The 26301-nt window shown below is 34.1% G+C and overlaps 4 protein-coding genes across 4 annotated transcripts; 1 reads left to right on the top strand and 3 right to left on the bottom strand.

The window, feature by feature from the left end:
- Positions 1 to 3732: 3732 nt before the first annotated feature.
- On the bottom strand, positions 3733 to 5116 carry LOC122603704 (probable membrane-associated kinase regulator 6). The gene is made up of 2 exons (XM_043776482.1): positions 4334 to 5116; positions 3733 to 4065 (listed from the first exon to the last, which is right to left on the bottom strand). Exons 1-2 carry the CDS (start codon positions 5028 to 5030, stop codon positions 4055 to 4057), a joined length of 708 nt encoding a protein of 235 aa, XP_043632417.1. The 5' UTR covers positions 5031 to 5116; the 3' UTR covers positions 3733 to 4054.
- A 5660-nt stretch (positions 5117 to 10776) lies between these two features.
- Positions 10777 to 15005, bottom strand: LOC122585458. Its single transcript, XM_043757587.1, has 4 exons — positions 14639 to 15005; positions 13740 to 13889; positions 13527 to 13592; positions 10777 to 11532 (listed from the first exon to the last, which is right to left on the bottom strand). The coding sequence occupies exons 1-4, from the start codon at positions 14822 to 14824 to the stop codon at positions 10864 to 10866; spliced, it is 1071 nt and encodes a 356-aa protein (XP_043613522.1). The 5' UTR covers positions 14825 to 15005; the 3' UTR covers positions 10777 to 10863.
- Positions 15006 to 20116: 5111 nt separating this feature from the next.
- Positions 20117 to 20596, bottom strand: LOC122587935. The gene has a single exon (XM_043760090.1). The coding sequence runs from the start codon at positions 20594 to 20596 to the stop codon at positions 20117 to 20119; it is 480 nt and encodes a 159-aa protein (XP_043616025.1).
- Positions 20597 to 22715: 2119 nt separating this feature from the next.
- Positions 22716 to 24647, top strand: LOC122587927 (protein FAR1-RELATED SEQUENCE 11-like). The gene is made up of 4 exons (XM_043760083.1): positions 22716 to 23114; positions 23201 to 23446; positions 23758 to 23947; positions 24643 to 24647. The coding sequence occupies exons 1-4, from the start codon at positions 22716 to 22718 to the stop codon at positions 24645 to 24647; spliced, it is 840 nt and encodes a 279-aa protein (XP_043616018.1).
- The last annotated feature ends 1654 nt before the right edge of the window (positions 24648 to 26301 follow it).

Here is a 26301-nt window from a genome sequence, read left to right as displayed (position 1 = left end):
TTCAATTTATCACGATCCTTTTAGTTTTAAGCAAAATTTACCTTGCCATCTCGTTCCGTGATTCTCTACTAAAAAAAAAGCTATTTGCAATGATAAAACTCATCGTTATAGTACCACTTCTCGTTGCAACTTGCAAGAGAGACTCTATGATGACAAGCCGTGCCCACCAAGTTCTCACCAAAAACTAGTCTATCATTTTAAACATGAGTAAACGACATAAATCGTCCCTGTGGTTTACTCAAATAGTCACGTTTCATCCCTATACTTCAGAAACGCATGGATCGTCCTTTATAAGAAGAAAAGCTTCACAGTTCGTCCTTTGACTTGTTGACCGTCAAGCCAACTCCGTTAAGCCCCTCATGTGCCTCTCACGTGAGGGGTATTCTTGTCTTTTTCATTCTCTTTTTTCTCTACACTTTTTTTCTTCTTTTTCTTTTGAGAAAATAACATGAGTACCTAATTTTTAGAAAAAATATACCAATTTAACCAACTTTTTTTTAATTTTCACAAAATACCCAACAAAATCGCAATAAAAAGTAAAAATCGCAACAAGATTTTGAAAATCGCAATGAGATTTTGCAAAATCGCATAGAGATTTTGTAAAATCGCATAGAGATTTTAAAATCTCATAGAGATCTTGAAAATCGCATAGAGATTTAATCTCTATGAGATTTTGACTTGTTTCTGATTTTGACTTTTTTTTTAATTTTGACTTTTTTTTAAGATTTTGAATAGTGTATTTTCAATCTAAAAAAAGTCAAAATCTTAAAAAAAAAAAGTCACAAAACGTAACGCGGAAGTCAAAATTTCAAAAAAAGTCAAAATAAAAAAAAATCAAAATCTCAATGCGATTTTGAAAATCTCTATGCGATTTTCAAAATCTTTATGCGATTTTATAAAATCTTTATGAGATTTTGCCAAATCTCATAAGGATTTTTTAAATCTCATAGCAATTTTCAAAATCTCATTGCGATTTTCACTTGTTATTGCGATTTTGTTAGGTATTTTGTGAAAATCTAAAAAAAGTTGGTTTATAAAAATTTGGGTACTCATGTTATTTATTTATTTTTTTTTCTATCACCTGCAAATCTACATCTATATCTATATATCTATACATAATTACCATCATCAAATCAGTCTATCTATATTTCCAATTTCTCTATTATACCATATGCTGTATATATATGTTAATTAATATCAGATTATCAGATCACCCATTGTTCATATATATCCATGTATATGTTTTCCATTAAGAAAAACCCATAATAATTAAATGCCATCTAAACCCATTTTTGACTGGCAGCCAGCCAGCCATCGCAACACATTTACCACTTTTATCGACAACCTTTTTTATTTCCTTTTTCTTTTGCATATAGATATACATCACTTTTTCTAAATTCTTTACTAGTATTTGGGTGGCCGGATCTTGGTGTTTCTAAGGGTGTGTGGCCGGATCTGGAAGGTGGTGGTGGTCATTGCTGGATTCGTTTTTCCGGCGACACCGACATTACCATGGAATATTAGATGGTCACATCCGCCGCCTCCTCAGTCCTCACCATCTCGCTCTATTTTTCTCTCTCTATCTTTCTCTTCATCTGCGTATATATATCTATTGAAGCAACGAATCCAGATTTTCATATCTATTTCCCATTTGATTTTTCAAATCTAGAAATATAAAGGGAAAAAAGAAAAAAAAAATTCAATTCATCAGGCGGAGCTCCGGCACACGTGGCAATAGCAGTTCAAGGACTATGTAGGCGATCAGCGTTTGTTTGTGGGGAAGCTAGGTGACGATGAGTTTGGTCATATGTTGGCCGGTATATTGGAAAAAAATATTACACGTGGCTGCTCATACGGGCGGCCACGTATACACATTGCATGATATAAACTTTTTTATTAAGTATATGCATATAATAAAAAAAAATGTTAGTTCGTGCACACTATAACCTTTTGGGCATAGTTAGTTGCATTCCAGCACACTAAACTCAATTTTTAATTTATTCACGCTAACTAAAAATGTGGACAAATGCAAAGTTATTTGTAGTGGTGTAATTTTAGAGTGGGAATAGAAGTAAATTAGAATGTAGTTAAAAAAAAATCAAATTGTATTTCTATTGATTTTTGTTGTATAGGCTTGATAACCAAACAAAGTTTAGTTGAAGATATTTGGTACTTCTAATCAAGATATTAATGCTGGCATTTTCTAAGCGGCCAGTAGATAATGTCGGTTGCATTCGTTAAACCACCAACATTTGATGTAGTTAGATCTTTGCTTGTTAGGCCTATCCTTATACTATTTACTTGATCAGATTTCTTTTTCAAAAAACTCTCCAAAAATACCCCCTTCTTATAGACTTATACTACCTACTTCCTTTTCATTTTTTCTATTATTCATCTATTATTTTATTATTTTATTTTTCTACATTAAATAATTGTTAATGTAAAAATCTATATATAAATTTATTAATTTAAACTTTTATTAATAATAAATATAAATATTATACTATTTTAATAAAAATCTATGTATAAATTTTGGGTTAAAACTAAAGTTTTAAAAACTAAAATAACTAACTTGTAAATACAATAAAGTCCAAGGGTTAAAATGAAACTTAATATTAAATTATATAGATATGCATCTTCTTCCTGATACTAAACACACAATACACACACCTGCACATCACGATTCACACACACTTGCACATCATGATTCTCTCTCTCTCTCACACACACACCATATGAGAGTTAATTTCTTTTTTTTTTAATTTATGTAATGGTCAAACGAAAATTGGGCCCCACAAGTTAATTGCCGAACATCTACAAATGGGAGAAACACCTTGGACGCAACCCAAGATGCGATGGTGCTAATAGCTTCCAGCCTTGAACATGCATCGGACGCCCCAAAACGCGAGTATAAGGACCGGCCTCATTAAGTTGCAAAATGTACATGAAATACATACTCCTTCTATAAAACTAACCTAATTATCTTTTTAAAAATATGATCATAAATCAATGAATAAAAGAGAATAAATAGATTCCACATATCATGTTTTAAGGTTATTAAAAAGATTATAATGTTATTTATCAAGAAAATTTATCATTTTCCAATAAAATCATGTGTAATTCGTTGTATTGCTTACCTTTTTTGTTTATATTATTATTATAATTATTATAGGTCTTGAAAATACATCTTTGTAAGGTAGGATATTTTTACGAATTGGTTGCTACTTGAGATGATAGTACGTTAGAGACAATAACAGAATTATAAAATGTCGGGTATTCCTTATTATCTTATCCTTTTATTTATGTTATTATTATCCGACTGTAATTTTAGTAATTACTTAAGGCCATCGAAACCGGCCAACATTTGTAAACTTAGTATTTTTTCCATAACCAGAGCAATTAATGCTTCAAGTACTAAGGGAGTAGGTTGTTATGGTACGACCACAAGTTAATTTTATCATGTTTTGATTGTGATGACGTTTAAGTAGGAAAGATATATGATCATGATGTTTGTGATTGTATGTAAAGGCGGCTTTGGGGAGGGGCAAACCTGACTCCCTTCTCGGACCACTTTTAATTTTTAGGGGTGAAAAAAAAAAAAAATTCTTATCCTAAGCACTTGAATCCGCATATGTTATGCTACACATACATATTGGTACGCTAGCTAGCTAGCTAGAATGAGCCTTTTATTAACAAGTAATAATAGGTAAAAAAAATAAATAATAATACGAGTAATAAAAACTCTCATGTACGTGATTTAAGTAGACAAATTAAGTAAAACAATGGATCATCCTCCTAGCTCGAACTTCTTTGGTGACCAAAGAAACGGCTAATACTAGTAGAGTAGTAGTAGTCCCAACAAAAATTGATTTATGGTCATCCAAATGGTAGCATAGTTTGGACTACAAGTAATTACATCACGTGTAAGGACTAATAATGGTTCTTCTCTTCCATCCATGGAATTAATCATATTATCCAAATAAGCAAATATCGGCTTACATTATCTACAAGTTGTACTATCTTGGCATCTTCTATGTGTCTTCATGTCACACCTTTATTTGCAGCCTGAAATTGACCAATTTTTGAATGATGTAAGTATATATTTCATTTCTGATTTTTGCCAATACTATGATTGTAAAAGGGTTAATTAATTGCATCTAAAGGTAACCAAGTTTCATTCGAAATAAAAGCTTAAGCTCTTGAACCATACAAGACTTAAAAGTTTGAAGGTTTTCATGGGTAAATATATATGTTAAGTAGATATTGGTTAACTTTGTATAGAACTAATTAACCCATTAGAAAACATATAAGAATATTATGATCAAATTCATACCAATGGTTTTCTTGCAGTGAAGAACTGCTTCATAGATTGAGCACTCGGAATCGCAAGATCTTCTACAATTATCCACGCCATATGCATCAGTTATCCTAGGAGACGAAGCGCAACTCTTGGGGCTCTCAAGTACCCAAGATCTAGACCAATTATCAGAACCACACGCTTCGATTGTGCCTGAAAATTCCCAAGTGTTGGTTCTTTGTACTCTTTGTAGTGCATTAGCATCACATCTTCCTCTTCTCATTCTAAGCCAAATCAACCTAACCAAATTCAGATACTTTTGCACAACTCTTTTTGGTAATCTTTTATACCTTCTAAAAGATAAAGAACGGCTTCTTTCAAGAGAGCGTGACTTCTCTAGAGTGTTTGGCGACATGGGTGAAATGGGAGTGGAATTGGAACTAGAATTATAGATTCCAACATCCAATGGCTTCAAAAAGAGAGGAACTAGAATCCCGTTGGAAATCAATTCATCGGCATGAACACAAGGTTGGAATGTTGGCTGATCAAAGTTAAAATCTTGATGAAAAACAAGAAATCTTTGAGAAGCAGAGAGTTTTGGGTCCATTTCAATGAAATTGGATTCATCAAAAGAGTCTCTAAATGAACCTTTTGGGCTTTCAAAAGATGGTTTTAGGTTCACTAACCAACTATATGAGAAGCTCTCAATAGAGAGTGATTCTGAAGTTTCCATGGAAGAAAATTAATAATTATTAAGGTATGAATTGAAGGATTTGAGGGCTTCTTATGGATATGTTTATCAAATTTCTTGTGGTATGTGTATACATTTATGCATATATATATATAGACATCAAAACATATATGTGCATGTAAAGACATATCATTATTGTGGTCCTTCACACTATAGATAACATTAATTTATCAGTAAAATAAGGGAAAGGAAGGAATAGAAGAGACAGAAATATGAACCCTACATGATGTATTGTTGCATGTTATGTTTAATATTCAAAAGTGCATCGATCATATTATATTGTAACGTTAGATTCACCAAATTTTTAAAAACTGCGTACGCAGACTTCCCTCTATGATCGTTTTGAAACTAAGACGCCTTGATACGTCATCATTTGATATTATACTTGTACTATAGTAGATTAGTAGTGTTTAAGCCTAATTTGAATAGAGAAAGTATCTTTTTGTATGTATAATGAAGATACCTAAGCTTCAAAAAGCACAAAAATAACTGTCAGTAATGGTAAAATCACAATTGAAAGGAATTGAATACTTGTACTAGCTATTTAATATAAAATACATCAAAAAAAGTTGTTATGAAACATATATCAAACATTTAGATTGATGTCATATTCAGATTCACAATTAACATCATTGTATGAATGATAATACTAGGAAAACAAAAGAGACTCTGGGCCCAAGGGATAGTTGCCCCTTTAGAAATTGAATTGAGACTACAAAATACTTAAAACAAGTAATAAAACTTAAGAGTATAGAGGGGACAACTCAACATTCATTGCATGAAACAATCAAACTTGTCACATGAAGTTGTATAATATAAATGAAACATGCATGCTTCTATTAAAATAACAAAGTTTGCAATAGATTCCACATACTTATGTAATCAAATTCATTATTATATATCCCAACTTGTGTATCTAACTTAATTATTGATTCTAGAAAAGACTAACACCAAAATTACTTCAGCAGTGTGAAGTTAGTCTTTGCAAACAGTCTTCTTTTAGCACTTCTGCATAATTCTTAGTCCTGTTTCACACTCATAGTTTTATTTGTAATTCAATCGAAAAATTGTTATTTTTAGTGTTGTTTCTTGGTTCCATGACTTTCGGGCCTAGCATAAAAAGTGTTCAGATTATGATATACTTGGGTTAATGTCTAATATAATAGGTCATGTTGGTTTCTTGTGAAGAGAAAATAAAAATGTCCGCGAGAATTCATCTTTTTCCTCCTCACGACACACTCAAAATGACGAATTATGCTAAAAAATAATATGGAAGGACTTTATCCAAGTTGTTTCTAAGGTCAAGCTCAAACATTTGACTAGTAACAATATAGATATTTCACAAGTCATGTTATTAGATTTGCTTACCTGTTGCAGGGTACTTGGATAATTGGTTTTCTACAGTCTACACCACAAGATGAGCAGACAGTATAGTTTTGTGCAGAATCTATATCTATAATATCCTTAATTTTATTGGACTGCAAATATCAGACATTTACATCCACCAACAATCTGAGTGGTGGGTAATTCAACCTTACAAGGCATTCTGTGCCAAAAAAGATAGTAATGTTGTTCAAGATTACAAAGAATTATTCTAAAATCAAAGAGTAAGAACAAAAATAGGAGACACTGGTCCCCGATCAATGTCGGGGAAACTAATGGACATGAAGAAATGTAACAGGGTAGAAACCATATCTAGAAAAAGACTACTTTGAAAACCGACGAAATGGTCCCTTATTGATCTCCTTCTTTGACGACAACAAAAGGCACTTGTAACGTTATGTAGACATCTGATCAGAAGTTTATTTCTTCTTTGAAATGGGGTTTTGTAATTCTATAGAGAATATCAATTTGTGATAATTAGATTATCAAAATTGACAGACTGATTAAGATGTAATGATCATTGATCATTCTGTTTATGGGTCTAGTTAAAGAAGATGATGCATATGGGGCTATAGTGTAAAGGCAGATCACTTTCACAACCAAAAGAAGAAAAGCTTACAAGTGACATATGCATATTATGCTTAAAAGTGGTGTAATCTTTCTTGGATTCTTATCTACTTAATGACCATAACAAAGAGGGCTAGAACAACTTATCTATAAATTGCATTTTCAAAAGAACCTCCCGTAGTTATATTACTGTAATGAGGCCGGGTGTTCAATATCTGCATTTTGGAGAAACGAAATTTCTGTAAGATGATAAATCCCCTTGGGGTTTTACTTCTCATTGATATCAATTTATAGAATTACAAATTACACTTGACTATCTTGAATTATTACATTCAACTACCTCTAAATCTAAACTAATACATGATGCAAGATTGTAACCCTGTTTCTACTCCTGTTGACACTGCGGGCAAACTTGGTGCTCAAACCGGTGTTCCCTTTGATGATCCTACATTGTATCGTAGTTTGGTTGGTGCTCTTTAATATCTTACCTTTACTCGCCCAGATATCTCGTATGCCGTTCAGCAGGTGTGCATGCACATGCATGCTCCTCATACTGATCACTTTCTTGCATTAAAACGCATTTTGCGTTATATTAAAGGGACTATTGATATGGGTATATGGATGCGACCATTTTCTTTATCTACATTTGTTGCTTACACTAATGCTGACTGGGCTGGTTGCCTTGATACTCGGCGTTCTACATCCGGGTATTGTGTTTTTCTGGGGGACAATCTAGTTTCTTGGTCCTCTAAACGCCAGTCAGTTGTTTCTCGATCTAGTGCTGAGGCGGAATATCGGGGCATTGCAAATGTTGTTTCCGAGTTATGTTGGATTCGCAATTTATTGCTCGAGCTTGGCTGTCCTCTTCGTCGCGCCTCCTTAGTGTATACCGATAATGTTAGTGCCATTTATCTTTCTGAGAATCCGGTCCAGCATCAACGCACTAAGTCGAGATTGATATTCATTTCGTTCGAGAGAAAGTTCAACGCGGTCAAGTTCGTGTTCTCCATGTTCCATCCCGGCATAACTTCTCTGACATCTTTACCAAAGGGCTACCGCGTGTTTATTTCATTGATTTTCGGTCCAGTCTTAGTCTCCGGAATCCTCCGCCTTAGACTGCGGGGGTATATTAGACCGTATTATGTATTAGTTTAGATTTAGAGGTAGTCGAATGTAATAATTCAAGATAATCAAGTGTAATTTGTAATTCTATAAATTGAGATCAATGAGAAGGGAAAACCCCAAGGGGATTTATCATCTTACAATTTCGAATACTGAGATTTTGATATCCGAATTTGAGTGCTTGTGGAAGGAACAAGAGCATCCACAACATAAAGATGAGAATGTACAAGTGTGGAAGATATGAGAGATGGGGCATTCAAAATTGCCAGTAACTCATTAAATTAATGGAAACCAAAATTAATAAAATAAAATGCATATTCTTTGGATTTTCAGGGCATCCAAGATTCCTGAACGTCATATGTTTGGCAAAAAAGCTCCAAGATGAAGCTTTGCTAAGGGTTTGAGCTTTTTTTTTTTTCCCAGGACTGAGACTTTTTTTTTATTATTATTATTAATATCCGATCCAAACAGAGCTATATTTTTTGGAGTTTAATTTTAAAAGCTTGGATTTTTAAACTTCTAAAAGTCCTAAAACTTCTTGCCAAAAAACCCCTTAACCTGCTTGGGATATCCTATTTTTGAATATCCAAAAAATCCACATTTTGATATAATATCGGATCAAATTTCGGATTACGTATTTGGACAATTTTGAACACAACATAAAAAGGAAATTACATACTGAGATATTGTGTACTAAAGCTTTTAGTTCACAAAAAGTATTTTAATTTTGCCAGGGCATTGACTTGAAAAATTTATCATAATAAATAACATAGACATAGTAATACTCACGTAATCTCCACCCTGATTTTTCTTCTCCTCCCATCTCCTAATGCTAGGAGCACCTCGTCACCCCTCCCCACCCTTTTCTATTTAATTTCATTTATATTTATTTTTAAAACTAAAACATTTTATACCGTTCCATCTTGTCGGATAAACACGAGTCCGATGGCATATTTGGGGGTGGTGGGCCGTGTTCCAAAAATATAAGATTGTTGAAGAAATGGTTCATGATTGTTGTTTGATAAATTATATGTGATATATGATATAAGCCAAAGTACTTTTTTCATCCCTGTGGTTTTTCGAATAAGCACTTTACACCCTCGCCGTTAATTTTTGGCTAAAATCGTCCCTGTGGTTTGCATTTCGTCCTTGGGTCCGTTAACCCCCTCACGTGCCTTGCACGTGAGGGGCATATCTGTCTTTTTACCCATTTGTTCCTATGGTTAAGTACAAAATTCGTCCTTATGGTTCGTCATTTTTGCATTTTTCATCCTTGAATTTAACAAACTTTCAAACAAAAATTTAATCAAAAATCAAAACAAACTCAAATCAAAAACCTATATATACACCTACATATGAGGATCTAATTTAATACCGGTCGGTACAACTAATTTAATTTATTTTATTTTTTTAAAAAATGTTATAAAAGTTACTACAATATAACGAAAATAGTCAAAATATAATTAGAATTCACTAAAAAAAAAAAACAAATAAGTACTTTATAACAAATTATAAAAAATAACATTAAAGTATTGTAAAAATAATTTTTAAAAAATTCAAAAAATAAAAAATGTGAATACCGGAACGGTAATACCGAAAATATCAGAAATAGTTGTAGCGGGGTATCTTCCGATACGGGTATTACGGCGGTATTTAAAATATTGTATGTACGTGGTTGCATTTGAAAGTGATTGAACATATCCTCAAATATAGATATATAGGTTTTTGTTTTGTTTGGATTAAATTGGTACGGTAATTTTTGTTTTTTTTTTTTTTTGAAATTTTTTCCTGGAATTGTTAACGGCGAGGACGAAAAATGCAAAAACGATAAACCACAGGGACGTTTTTTGCACTTAACTCTATGAAAAGACAAAAATGCCCCTCACGTGACTTGCATGTGAGGGGTTTAACGGCAAAGTTATAACGGCAGGGACGAAATGCAAACCACAGGGACGATTTTAGTCAAAAATTAACGGCGAGGATGAAAAATGTTTATTCAAAAAACCACAGGGACGAAAAAAGTACTTTGGCCTATGATATATGTATGTGTGTGTTTTGTATTGTTTAAAAGGAAAAAAAAAAAATGGAGGTTCTGAGAAAGTGAAAGAGAAAAGAAGAAGAAAAGGAAGAGACGTTAGATGTGAGGGCCACGTTTTTTTTTTTTTTTTTTTTTTTTATTAATCCCAACGGTCGAATAAGAGGAATGGCTACCGGCACCACTGTACCCCACCGGTACCGGAGGGTCGGCGCGGTGTGCCAACCGGTACCGGTCCCCTCCCCTACCCACTCCGTCCACCCTAATTCAAAATTTTGATGCAACATACCATCACTAATAAGGTACCACACAAGTACAGAGTGATATTTATTTGTGTGGAAAATATCAACCGAAAAAGGCCAAGTTGTCAAAAATGACAGATCGCCTGCGACCATAGTAATCAAGTTGTTTGATGTATACTTACTGGAAGGAACCCTCCAAGATTTTCATACACCACAAAAATAAAGATGCAATGCTAATATTTTTATATCACAGAATAAAGATATATTAAATATTGAACAGCAATGTGTTCATTATCAGCTTTCTTTTAACATTGATTTACACAGCTCAATATCCAAGCATCAAATATTGTGTGACAATGATCCTATACTACGTCTATAATGAACAACTAACCGAATCAATAATTATAAAGAAAAAGTATGCTTACACAAATGGTGAAAAGATGTGACCATTGGGTCACAAATAATATCACCTCATAAGATCTACAAATACAAAGGCATTCCAAAGACTGTGTAACAGCATTGACGGAAATAAGTTTTTTGACCGTGCAAAAACTGTACCCATAATGAACCCAAGAAACACGAGTGGCAGTAATCTCTGCATGTTAAAATGTGCCAATGCAAAAGCTAATGAGCTCACCAAAATCGCAGACGGAACAGGCATGTACCTTGTTAATGAAGGAAGAAGAAACCCTCGAAAGACAATTTCCTCCCAAATAGGGGCACAAACGGAAACGACAATAGCATAAAGCACCATGGCTATGGGATCTCTCGCCACAATTGACTGCTCAACAGTTGACATTGTGACAGGCGCCGGGGGCGGCATGGGAAGTAAATTTAGGTTGACTTGTGAGAGTCGGTTGACTAAAGGGAACATGAAGCATCCTAAACCGACATCAAAAAGCCAATTTCCTTTAAAGGTGAATTTGAACCAATCGGATGAAAGGGGGCAGAATCTAGAAAGGCAGAGTTTAAGGATTAAAATTCCGGCTGTACCCTCCACCACGTCTGTTAAAAGGCTGTATAATGCCTGTCCTCTATATGATAGGGATTCCTTTCTGAAACCTGCTGTGTGAGCTACAAATGGTATTATCCATGATCCCACCAACCAAAACGAGGAAATCCAGAGGAGCATTACCTGTAATGTCAAACTTAGTATTTTGTTGGCACTTATAACAAATTACATATTACTGAGTTTCCAATGTTAATGGAGGTGGACATTTCAAATCTATAGATGATTCAATAAGATAAAAATCAAGGTTTAAGTATCAATAATCAATATAACAAGATGCTTTTCACCATGTCCCCTTTTACCAGTATTGTTGTTTATTTTACGTCTCAATAAACAATCAAATGTTATCCCTGTTTAACCATTGTATCCGATACTCATAAAGGTAGTAAAATCTCGTTGACCTAGATATGGTGTGACACAATTTAACTTGTAAACACATGACAGTGATATGTGGGTTTTTTAAGGATTAAAAGCACATAGTTAATTTTATGCAATTAACAAAAAAAAAATATACAAATATATACTCTACTAGAAACAACTTGATGGTTAAAGCAGATCAAAAGTTAACCAATGAGTATTTCAATGCATAAGTGCATAACACCTCCTATATTTAAAATGCAGAAAACAGAAAGTGCTTTGAGTCGACCCATACAAAAAAGTTACTTATTTTCTCATTATTTTGATATCTTCATTTGCTGATAGAAAGATGATAGCTTTACTTATGAACTTAGAACAGTGCAGATAAATTGATCCATACTCGCATTACCCAAGTGGTAAGAATGAAATTCAGATTTATGCTTCCCACATCACATAGACAATTTTAATTCAAAGGGATAACGAAATGTAATGATGGCTTACTTTTACAAGTTTTCACTGTTATGCAATGTCCTTTTAATTTGTACATATGAGTCATTGTAGTCATGAATATGTCCCACCCTTAAAAACAATCAATGACTTAGAGCCTACAAGAAAATGAACTTATATTTCAAGTCAAGTTACCAGGGTGGAGCACTTCTACAAATGAATGTAATAAAGTGAAGCACTTATGAGTTGTGACAGTTTAATCACTTGGGGTGTCCCAAAAAAAAAAAAAGACAGGTTGCATAAAAACAAAACAAAACAAAAATTGAAATTACTTTTGTATACAATTATCCGTAACTGAAATCCACATAGAAATATTACTAATATATATGAATCGACCTGTGTAAATGTCTTCCTATACATAAGCGGAAATTTGGTGATAGTATATATGGTGCTATTATATATTTATAGGCCATTATCCCCGACTGAAGTTTCACATGAAAATAATACTAATATATAACCAATCAACCTGTCCAGATGTCTTACTATATGCAATTCACACATTCCAAGTTGGTTTTTCTACCTGGTATAGCATAAACTCATAAAGCATCTACATATACAAACAAATACAGTATAGACGAATTTCATGTTTTAACCAAAATCAAAGACTTAAGATTCAAAAATTCAATTATTATCCAAGTTTATTTCTAAGGAACACGGCTATAAGATTCATAAACTGTAAGTAACCATGATCATTACTCTTACAGATTACCAGTGGCAGTGAATGAAAGGAACGTATCTTCTTAGAGAACTAAACTTAGCATATCTTCTTAGAGTAAATATGGTATAGTTTGAAACAAATAATACTCACATATTATAGTTATACCTTTAGACAGTATATGATAAAGGTGACTACTGAGTAAGTGATGGATTGTCACGACTTTGGCGTAATGTGTAATCAACTAACTTAAATCTTAGGAAAACTAAAAGGAACAATTGTGAACTAAAGGAATTACATAACTTTCTCTCATTATAGGCAAAACTACAAATCTTAAGAACTCAAATTGATTTTGTGATTTATTTATAACAACAACAGCAATAGTAATAACGATATTTATACACAATTACGTAAGTCAAATTGATTAGCCGCCAGCCTCTCTTTTGTCTTTCATACTATCCGCCAGCCTCCCTTTTGTCTTTCATACTATCATAATATATAACTGACTTATACAAGCTATGCTAAGTGAATCATCGTACTAGGGCACTACAAAAGAAAAACCGGCAGAAAACCTATAGTGAGAAAATGCAAAGATGTGTACCAGCAAAATGGTATTGGCTCTCCACGGCACTGTCCACGGTTCTGCACTAAATACAGCATCCGCAGCCTGTAAAAAAGATTAAGCAAATCAGCAATGCAAAGAACATTATTGACCACTTTAATTACCATGTGGTCTATTCAAATTACTAATTCAGCAATCTGTCTTTTCTCCTATAAGTTTGGCATGGTAAAGTGCAAACGTTGAAGGAACTACCTTTTTGGCATTTGAAACCCAACTATGCTTCACATTTGGTTGATTTGTTTCCGGTTCAACGACCTCTCCTGTCAATATATCTTCTGAGATATCGGAAACGGTATACTCCAATGAAGACTCGTCATGCTTAAAGCATGAAAATCTCCAATTCTACAGGTTAACATTAAATCATAAACAAGTTAGATAAACATCAAACCAAGAAAAAAAAATGTACTCGTGTGTTTCAAGAATACAGAAACCCAGTATTGTACAGAAAATGTATTCATTTCAATGTTGTGTCGTCTATTCAAATAATACAAGCAATAAAAACTCAAGAAATGGTGTTAAAATCATATGAATAGATTCCTGATTCATTAACAATAATCATCAAAAAACTTTCGATAAAAATGTGCTGAAGCATTTTAGTGATTCATAAAGTCAAACAACTACATTTGTATTGTTGTGTATGTCATTAGTTAAACCGGATTTTGATCATGTTTAGTGTTGAATATATATAACTACAGAATAAGTAGTGTGACTTGATAAATGATTTGCCTAAAATTATTTACGAAAACACAATACAATAGATGACCACTATCATACAACGAGGTATGCGGGGGCTGAGATGTACACAGTCTTACCCCTACCCAAAAGCAGAGAGACGGCTTCCAAAGGCCAATTTGCCAGGACTAAGGATTGAACCCAGATTTTTTTTTTTTTAGCTGCCAATTAAACTACGAACTACGATTCAGCTAAAAGTGGTCGACAAATAAACTATCTTTGAACCGCTCCTATAGAATCTTCAATCTTATATCTATTGAAACATAATTATAGTAGTAAAGTAGGTTTCTATTCTAAGGAAATTAACAAATTAAATTGAAAAATTAACAAAAAAGAGATAAAGAAAGCAAAAAGCTTACAAATTTGGGAGGTGGGGTGTTTAAAGAAGAAAACTTTAAGAAGCGAGAATTGGGAGAGAATGAAATAATAAAGGGTTTAGAGAGTTTATGATGAAAATGATTATTATTTTTATTATGATTGTTGCGATGAAGAAGAATTGGGGAAACAGAAAGCGCGTGGCAAGAGGGTGACGTGGCAAGATTCATGGTGAGGTAAGATGATGAGGTGATAGACCCGCCGGAATAATTGAAATCTTCCGGATGAGAATATGTGGTGGTGGTTGTTGGCTCATCACAAGAGAATGATAAAGATGATTAATTTGGCATATTTGAGATAGATAAATGATGGATAGGATATTTGGATGTACAAGAGATGAAAGAAGGAGGGTGGGTGGGTGGGTGGGTGGAGGAAAAGGGCGGGCGGCGATGGCGGAATAAGGGACGGTGAAGCTTCTTGGAAAGAGCAGCCCCCTGTTAAAAAAATAAAGAAGGTAAGTTCAATTGGTGTTTCTATGTGTAGACCAGATTAATTACTAATTAGAGCCGCCGTGTGAAGACAGATAAGAATTTCTATGTATTTATGGGAAATGATAATTGTAGCACAGGACTATGTACATTATTATTTTTTTTTTTTAATTGTAATTTTCAAGTTAGCGTGTTGTGTAGATGTTATTTTAACTTCTAAGGTTTTTTATTTTTCCCTTTAATTAGAGGGTAATAATTTAGTCTTTCACACTTTAACTACTAAATCCTTTTAAGGCTTTTTATGTTTACCATTAAAGTTTTATGTTTAACGATTCATGTGATACAACTTTAGTCTATTTTAATTTTCACAATCAAAGTTTTTAGCTTCTTATATTTATCTTCCAAAAACATCGAAAGTTTATATTTCGTCATAAAAGTTTCATGCTTTAAGATTAACGGTGTATTGTTTAACGATGTGTTTTTTTGTCTAATGGTAACGTTCGACATGTTAGAAATATTTACCCACTTTTAAGTCTATGTTCTGTTGTTATCCCCTGCCGACGACTAGAAAACTTTTCACCCACCTTCCACATTATACGGGAAAACAAAATCTCTCCAAATCTGTATCATATATTTCATCTTAATTCCATAAATCTTATAAAAATGGCTATAGTAACCTAAATAATAGACCGACGTTAATTCCATAACACTCTTGAAGCAGAGGTAAATATTCTTCTCACTATCAATTTAATTTCACAATGTCCATTTAGTTTTTGTTATTAATAGGTCCACTACTACGTACCCATGCAATTTTTTACAGATCATCGTATCGTTATTGACCTTATTATATAATTTGTATGTGGACCACTATATATCAGATTCATTTGTTCATGATTTTTACTAGATATCTTGTAGAATCAACAATCCCCAAGAAGATGACAATGATGTTGGAATAAACATGATTTAAATTAAGGGAAAATATTCATCAGATGATCTTATGGAACCTGTAAGGGCATTAAACATAGTTGTCATTGATTTCGGGTTCCAAAAAAAAGGTGATTGATTAATAATGGGATGATTGAATTCGGCTGGAAGTGATGCACGAATTAGAGAGAGGAGAGGCACAAGAATTTAGGGTTTTGTGTGTGATTAGATTAACCTTAACGTAGGGTTAATGACTCTCTATTTATAAGGAGAGTATTTACACTTTCCACCCCCTTGGTGTTTAATGTGCGCACCATTAGTCCTCTTAGTTACAGTCACCTAATGGGAAACCCTAAACTACGTCTCTAATATGCCCACTAGACATAGGGATTTCAGTTATCGTCAATTATCATATCAGGAATGACAAACGATTAGTGACGGTCACACTAACGTGGTTCCAACATTCTCCCACTTGACCGAGCGATCATTTATCTATGAGTATTCAAATAAGTTCCGGAATAATACTCATTTTGTTTTAAACCGAAATCATAGCCAATAAGTACAGTCGTAGAGAAGAACATCAACTCAGGACCCCAGTAGTCAAACTATGACTCAAATTTAAAACTAATAAGCAATGATTAATTGACTAAGACAAATTTTGTTACAATAATGTCAACACACCAATACGAGTACTCAAAGTGTAATTAATAGACAAACAAAATCTGAATAAGGAGGAAATTTTATAACAATAAAACTAATGACCAAATAAGTACAATATGCTATTAAATTAAATTAAGTCTTTAGTAAGCCACATCTTCAACACGTGCCCTACGAAGACATTAGGAGGAAGACCTTTGGTCATCGGATCCGCTAACATATCATTTGTACTTATGTACTCAATACAAAGAACATTTTCCTCAACCCGTTCGCGTACAAACAGATACTTTGTATCGAGATACAACCCAACGCCAGTTGAACTGTTACTGTTCGAGAAAGTTATGGTAGCTGGGTTATCACAGTAAAGCTTCAATGGTCTAGAAATGGTGGTGACAACTTTGAGTCCACTGACCAGATTCCTAATCAACATCCCATGGCAAGTAGCATTATAAACGGCAATGTATTCAGCCATCATAGTGGACTTTGCAGTCAGTTTCCGCTTATGACTCCGCCAAAAGATAGGTCTGCCAGCTAACATAAATATATACCCAGAAGTAGATTTCTTATCTTTCTTGCTTCTGGCAAAATCGAAATCGGAAGAACCTACTACTTCTAGATTGTCACTTCTCCTATACGTTAGTTTGTAGTCTTTGGTCCCTTGCAAATATCGTAAAACTTTCTTAGCCGCTTTCCAGTGTGCTAATCCAGGATTAGATCAGTAACGCCTAAGCATACCGGCAATGTAAGTGATATTCGGACGAGTACAGACCTGAGCGTACATAATGCTTCCAATTATTTATGAGTAAGGTATCATCCTCATTTGCTCCTTTTCAATCTCAGTACTCGGACTTTATAAAGTACCGAATATGTCTTCTTTAACTGCTGGAGCTACAGTGGGTGTGCAATGTTGCATGCTATAACGTTCTAAAATCCGCTCAATATAGGCCCTTTAAGAAAGACCTAAAATACCATTATGCCTATCCCGATGTATTTCGATACCTATGACATTAGAGGCATCACTGAGATCTTTCATGTCAAATTTATGGGAGAGCATCTATTTCGACTCATGCAACGTATCCAAGTTATTACTTGCTAGTAGAATATCATCTACATACAAAACAAGGATTATAAAGTTACTCCCACTGATCTTGAGATAGGTTCATTGATCCACTTGATTCTTTATGAAGTCTTGTTCTTTTATGACTTCATCAAACTTAAGGTACCACTGTTGTGATGCTTGCTTCAACCCGTATATGGATTTCTTTAACTTGCAGACCATGTGCTCTTTACCTTTTGGAATGAATCCTTCAGGTTGCAGCATGTATACGTCTTCTTGCAAGTCTCCATTTAAGAAAGCTGTTTTGAGATCCATCTGATGTAACTCAAGATCAAAGTGAGCTACTAGTGCCATAACGATCCTGAAAGAGTCTTTATGAGACACAGGAGAAAAAGTTTCTTGATAATCAATTCCAGCCTTCTAAGTATAGCCTTTTGCAACCAATCTGGCCTTATAGCATTCGACGTTTCCTTTTGGGTCTAATTTGGTTTTGAAGACCCATTTACAACCGACAGTCTTGGATCCTTCAGGAAGTTCAACCAATTGCCAAACGTCATTATGCTTCATGGAATTAAGCTCGTCAATCATGGCTTCATTCCATTGAGTGGATTGGTCACTATTAATGGATTCTTGATAGGAAGTAGGATCAATAAGCTTTCCAACATCCTCAACTTCAGCAAGATAAGTTATGAAGTCATCAAGATTAGTGGCCCCACGTGACCTCGATGATCTCCTGAGTTGATTTTTGGGATTTTTGGAAGATCCTTTAGCATTAGCGGTCTCATTATTAGCATTAGGAGGAGTTGGATCACTGACATTTAGAGCAGCGTTCTGTACAAGAGGAATTATCGGAGGAGTAATAGTAACGAAGAGTCGTGTCCCCCCGCTTCTTGTACATCTTGCAAATCAAAGTTATGATTTGTCGTGCTCCCACTGATCTTTGAGTTCTCTAGGAACGTGGCATGCTGCGTATCAGTGATGCGAGTTGTGTGGGAAGGACAGTAAAACTGATAACCTTTTGAGTTATCTGGATAACCGATAAAGAAACATGTAATAGTCTTAGGACCAAGTTTCTTTAAGTTAGGGTTATAGACTTTTGCTTTGGTTGGACAACCCCATACTTTCATATATTTAAGACTCGGTTTCTTTCCTGTCCAGATCTCTTGAGGAGTTTTAGGGACAAATTTTGAAGGAACTCTATTGAGTATATGAACGGCTGTTTTTAACGCCTCCGTCCAAAGGAAAGTAGGTAAGTTAGTGTTGGCAAGCATACTTCTCACCATGTCCATTAGGGTTTTATTTCTCCTTTCAGCAACACTATTTTGCTGAGGAGAACCAGGCATGGTGTGTTGGTTAATTATGCCATGATCCTTACAAAAGTCATGGAAAGGACCAGCAGCTTGACCAACATCCATATGTCTACCATAATACTCACCTTCCTTTATCTGATCTCACAACTTTTATTTTACGTTCAAGTTGGTTTTCAACCAAAGTAATAAAATTAATAAAAGTTTGTTAGGATTCAGACTTTTCCTTAATCAAATAAAGGTGCATATAACGTAAATAATCATCAATAAATGTAATAAATGATGTATGTCCTGTAATGGAAGCGGGATAGGGGCCACTAATATCAGTGTGAATTATTTCCAACAAGTTGGAACTTCTAGTGGCTCTTTTCTTATTCCCTTTAGCCATTTTGCCTTTGAGGCACTAAATACATGTTCCAAAATCACTAAAGTCAAGAGAAGGTAAGATTCCATCCTTTACGAGTCGTGTCATGCGATCTCGTGAGATGTAGCCAAGACGTTTATGCCACAACATGGAGGAATTCACTTATTGCATAGTTTATTTTGTCTTTGTTTTTGTTATATCATCAACATTAAAAGACAACAAAGATTGTGAGAAATTATGATCTAGTTCTAACTTATAAAGTAATCCATCCAAGAAACCACGACCAAGCAATTTATTATTAAGAGTAATATTAATCTTGCCGAAACCATGAATTATTACAAAACCTTCAATGTCTAGTCTAGAAATAGATACGAGGTTCTGAGTAATCCTTGGTACATATAAGGTATCTACTAGTTTAATACATTTTCCAGTGCTCATATGTAAAACATAAGTTCCCATGGCTTTGACATCTAAAAGATTACCGCTTCCAACTATAAATTTTCTTTGGCAATTTGGTAGCTTCTAGATTGTATGGAATCCCTGCATTGAGTTAGTCACATGAACCATAGAACCAGATTCACCCCACCATGTATTGACAGGAACATCAATCGTAAAAGAATCAAATATTACATAAAATACGTTACCTTTCTTAGCTAGCCATTCCTTGAACTTAGGGCAATCTTTCTGAATGTGCCCTTGAGTACGACAGAACTTACATCTGAAGTTCAAGACATTAGACCTTTATTTCCAGTCTTGTTACTGTTGTTACCCTTCCTCTTCTTGGAATTAGCAGTGGTAGTAAGGTGAACAACTTCAGGTTGCGCGAGCTTAAGGCAATCCTCTTCTTGTTGACACACTGCAATCAGTTCACTCATCTTCCATTTATCCTTCTGAGCATTATAGTTAATCTTGAAGGCATCAAATTGAGCAGGCAATGATGTCATTATGAAATGCACAAGAAAGTTATCATAGACTTCCATTTCAAGAGTCTTAAGCTTGTTCGCCATATCACTCATTTTCATTATGTGTTCACGGACACCGCTACTTCCATCATATTTCAGAGTAAGTATCTTTAGCATTAAGCTGCTTGCATGCGCTTTAGACGATCCCTTGAAGTAATCCTCAACAAATTTGAGGTAAGTTTTGACTTTGTCAGACTCAAGGATAGCTCCTCGAAGACCAAGGGGAATGGAGTTCTTGAACATCATAAGTGACAAGCGATTCGCCTTGTCCCACTTCTCAAATACTGCTTTCTATTCTGCAGTAGAGGTCGCAGTAATAGCATCAGGTTCATCATGACGAATGGCGTAGTCAAGGTCTAGGTACCACAGAGTAAAATCTAATTGATCTTTCCAAGCAGTATAGTTTGCATCGGTAAGTGGTTGAATGCCAAGGGTAGGTACTACAGTAGAAATAAGGATGATATTAATTTAGGATACAAGCAAAGTGATGCCTAAAACTAAAGGCAATAAGATTATAGTGACATAATTAGCTATCTAAGGCAGACTAAGCAATATCTATAAATGTAAGGAAACTAAAGTAATGCCTAAAACTAAGGGCTAATAGTAATGTTCCTTATAATAACATAATTAGATATCTAAGGCTTTTTAAGTAATGTCTCTAAAAGTAATGAAACTAACATAATGCCTAAAAATAAATAAGAGGCTAAAGTAATGTTCCCAAAAAAATAATGAGACTAGACCATTATACTAATGAAGCTAGTGATAAGTAAACCTATTGTAAACACCAAAAACAATAAGTTAGCGTAAAGCTCTACTTAGATGTTACATCACCTTTGGGTAGAAATAACTAATATCTAAGTAACAATGAGCATTAGGTCATGCAACACAATGCTTATCTTTCGACCTTTGGGCACAAAATTAAGAACCGTGTATATTTTGCATGAAAAGATGTTCCTTTCAGCACACAAATTATATTGAATCACCTTTGGGCATAATCAATATAGTTAGTGTTCATTATGCTAAAGGAGAAGAACACAACATGAGATTACATTTGACCTTTAGGCACAAATGATAAAATCATGTACATTAGTGCGAATCCCCCATACACTACGGGGTCCGGGGGCAGCGCCCCTGGGAGCGGGATCGAGCTGCCAGGTCAGCCCGCCCAAAATTTTTTACCCTTAAAGTGCTATGGTAAAAATGTCTTAGAAAAAATAATTTTGAAAAGTAAGAGACAAATTTAGCCACAAAATTATAAGGTAAAACAGTAAGCACGAGTTCATTCATCAGCTAAAAAACATCTTTTGTATAACACGTAATAACATAAGCACGAAGGTATCATAAGTCGTGATGACATCAGCACGAAGACAACTTAAGTTCGTGTGATGAAGTCAGCGCGAAGATATCGTAAGCTCGTGATGACATAAGCACGAGTTCGCGTACGAAGAAAGTTGAAGTTCGTGATGACGTAAACGCGAAGATGGGCAAAAACATGATAGGACGTTCGTAATGTGGCTCTGATACCACATGTTGGAATAAACATGGTTTGATTCAAGGGAAAATACTCATCAGATGATCCTGTCGAACTTGTAAGGACATTAAACATAGTTTCCATTGATTTCGGGTTCCCAAAACAAGGTGATTGATTAATAATGGGATGGTTGAATTCGGCTGGAAGTGATGCACAAATTAGAGAGAGGAGAGGCACACGAATTTACGGTTTTGTGTGTGATTAGATTAACTTTAACTTAGGGTTAATGACTCTCTATTTATAAGTAGAGTATTTACACTTTCCACCCTTTTGGTGTTTAATGTGTGCACCATTAGTCCTGGTAGTTACAATCACCTAATGAGAAACCCTATACTACGTCTCTAAAAGTATATACGTCCATCATATATTTACTAGACATAGGGATTTCAGTTATCGTCAGTTATCATATCAGGATTGACAAACGATCAGTAACGGTCACACTAACGTGGTTCCAACAAATGAACCTTTCGTTGGCCTAAGTATTTTGTACTTTCCAGGAGGCATTCATTTTCTATGAAAATTATGCTAAGGAACATGGTTTTGTAGTTTGTAAAGATCGATCTGCAACAAAAAATAATGTGACCATAAGACGTTATAAATATTGTCATCGTACTAGAAAGACGCCATTAAAAAACAGAAACTATTAAGCAGCTGTGAAATATTTCCAAAAGAATGGTATGTTACAACATTTGTTAAAAGTCACAATCACGAATTACTATCATGCAAGGCAATGCGATTCCTTCCTGTTAATCGCAACATCACACTAGAAGACAAGCAACAAATTTTATTATACAAGGAAGCGGACTTAGTGTGCGACAAACTGTTCAAGTCATGGAGCTTCAAAAACAAGTGAAACATGGAGAGCTTCCATTTATGGACAGGGATATTCATAATTTATTTGCAAAAATGAAAACGATGGTTGGAGCTAATGATGCAATGAAACTCATGGAGTATATGGAAACAATAAAAGAACAAAATAGTAGATTTCAATGTGCGTACAATAAAGATAAAAAAAGACGATTGGAAAACTTGTTTTGGTGTCATTCCCATAGCCTTGAGTGGTTTGAAAAATATGGTGATGTAGTGGTATTTGATACCACCTATAAGGTGAATGCATATGACATGCCTTGTGGAATCTTTGTTGGTGTCAATAATCATGGTAAAACAGTGCTATTTGGAAATGCACTTCTTCGTAAGGAGACTATAGATACCTTTCGGTGGTTGATGAAGGTACTCAGTTTAAATATATATTTTATATATACACACTTCGTACATTATGTTATGATTACTAACTTCATGTGTATATTGCTTTGTAGACTTCTGTAACAATAATGGAAAAAATGCCAAAAACAATCATAACAGATCAAGATCTATGGATGTCTGAAGCGATTGCCGATGAAATGCCAACCACAAAGCATAGCTATTGCATATGGCACATCACGTCAAGGTTTAGTTGTTGGTTTTCAGCTCTTCTTCGTACAAAATATCAACGTTGGTGCGGTGATTTTTATAAGCTTTATAAGATGACTTCTATTGAAGAGTTTGAAGATAATTGGTCATTAGTACTTTCAAATTATAATTTGCAAACAAATAAACATGTACATGGTCTGTACAAAATCCGAAAGTCTTCGGGACCAGCTTATCTACAAAGCTTTTTCTTTGGAGGAATGATGTGTACTAGCCGAACGAAAAGTATAAATGCATTTATCAAAAAGTTTGTATCCTCCCATACAAGTTTGAGTGACTTTGTTAAAGAGTTTTCACTTGAATATTCTTACTAATTAACTTCCTAATATATGTTTTTTTAATCATTAATACTTTATCTAATAATCTAATGATTTTTCATTTGTTTTGTCTTCTTCCACTATTATAGATTGATATTGCTGTTCAAGAAATTATAAATGTTGAAGAGCGTAATAACATGTCATCTATAGTTAGACCTACCTCTTCAAACATAAAGTCACCTTTGGAAGAACAAGCTTATGGAATTCTCACACCATTTGCTTTTAAAAAATTTCAAGAACTTCAAGGATCTAATCAATATTTGGTCGTTCATGTTGAAGGTAATGATTTTGTTATTATTTTGAAGAAGGGAATCACAAATCTCACATGGTGTTTTGTGATGGAGATGTGTGCCATGTGTGATTGCAAGAATTTTGAGTTTTGTGGAATACTTTGCCGTCATATTTTTAGGGCATTTCATCACAAGGATTGTTTTAAGATCCCACTTGTGTACTTGCCTTCATGTTGGTGTTTTGATTCATTATGAAGTAGTAGATCACAAGATGTGTCAACGAATGAGTGTTCAATGGATCTCGGACCTATTATTAACGATAATGCACTCGAAAATGTGGCCGACATTTTATGCCCCCCAAAGTCAACAACTAAAAGTCGTCCAAGGAAAAAACGTGTTAAAGGTGGAAAAGAGTTGGCGAACAAGAAACGTAAAACATGCTGTATATGCAAACAAATTGGGCATACAAAGCCGACGTGTGGTAACCAAGAAAGTAACTTTGATAAAGAAAATGTTTCTTCCAACATGTCAAAAAAGAAAGATTTGCTACACAATTTAGGAGTAAATCCTATTTACTTTGAAGTTTTAGGTTGTCACATTTATCTCCTCATTTTCTTTTGGATTTGTGAACGTTTTGTTATTTATTTCCATTTGATGAATTCTACGTGTTTAAGTTTTTATGTATGTTTGTCAACTAAATTCTACATGTTCAAGTTTTATGAATGTTTGTCTCTTTGCTAACAGAATAAGCTTAGCATAAAGATTTTTGTGTTGGAATTTTTGTTATTTATTAGGCATTGTTATATTTACTAGAATATTATCTTATATACTTTAGGTGTATATTATGTTATCATTTTATTTATTACACAAGTGTTTGATTTGAAATTAACATTGTCCTGACGTTTCGCATGTTGTCTATTATCGCCCCTATGTTGCGCTGGTATCCATTTGATGTATGTATATATACGAGTATATATAAAGAGATTACCTTAGATTCCCTGTATTTATATATACGAGTATCCACTTAATTACCTTTAATTAAGTGGTATTTTTTAAAACTGATACTTGGATTCGAATAACCCGAAGAGAATGTAACCGAAACTATAATATTTGTGTTGTTACTTTCACGGTTGACATCGAAGGATTCATAACACACATTTAATAAGTTTTAAATAACAAATAGAGTTTATCTTTTTGGTTTTCCAAATTAAACACTACATTTTTCTAACCATACATCGTAGTGTCATAGACAATGCATATATGCCTATACATAGTGTCAATGTAGTGTTTAGATAGCCGAGAATGTATAATTGTCTGACTATACTTGGTGCGTGTAAAAAAGTTGTAATATGGTTTTTTTATAACATATTCGTAATAACATATTTGATTTATTGATTTGCTTAATCAGTTTGCACCCCAATCAAAATAAAAAAAATATACAAATTTCAATGTCTAACAAAGTGGACCAAACACTAGATGACGAAACAATGTACACATGTTGACAAAATGGAACCACATCCATGTTGATAGTGTTTGAATTCACTTTTGCTATACAAAATGGTTGATAATCTCAACAAGGTTAATTTTTGATTGAGTTAATTTCAAAAATCGTCCTTGTGGTTTTACCAAAAAATCATATTTCATCCTTTAAACTTCAAAATGACACTGGTAGTCCTTTATACGCGGATAATGGTCATGTTTCGTCCTTTAGTCGACAGTATAAAGGACGAAACGTGACCATCATCCGATAGATTAAAGGACGAAACTTGACCATCATACATTAGATTAAAGGACGAAACGTGACCATTATCCGCGTATAAAGGACTACTAGTGTCATTTTGAAGTTTAAAGGATGAAACGTGATTTTTTGGTAAAACCACAAGGACGATTTGTGAAATTAACTCTTTATGGTTTAACATTGAGAAACAAGTTTGAATAGTTTTTTTTTAGACATGGCATCATTAGAAAGATGTAAAGAATCGTTTAAATATGGTAGCATCACCTTCAAACCGTAGCAAAAAACAACCCATTGGAAATCAAGAACTTGAGAGGAATGAAATAGTCAGAAACATGTCTAATTTGCTAAGTTTTCATGATGTGGAAAAAGCCACCCTCGATAAGTTTCAGAGTTATGGATTGAGAAAGATTAGAAAAATGGCAGTATCAACATCATAAGTCTTCACCATCTAGCAACAATTCTTCCCCATTTTCTCAATATGTGTACATTGTGGTCCCATTTTCTATACAACCTAAGTGTCGATACTTCATATATGTCATATAATTTGTTAGTGTTGATGCATAAATAGTACAATCCTATGTATTTTATAATGATGATTGTTTAAATGTATATTTAATTATGGAAAATGATAAATAGACCTAAAGTTGTGCCTAAAAAACAACCTA

Source organism: Erigeron canadensis, chromosome 1 (assembly GCF_010389155.1).
Source record: "Erigeron canadensis isolate Cc75 chromosome 1, C_canadensis_v1, whole genome shotgun sequence".
Lineage (NCBI taxonomy): Eukaryota > Viridiplantae > Streptophyta > Magnoliopsida > Asterales > Asteraceae > Erigeron > Erigeron canadensis.
Note: the sequence above shows the minus strand (reverse complement) of the source record. Positions and strands in the feature narration are given on the sequence as shown.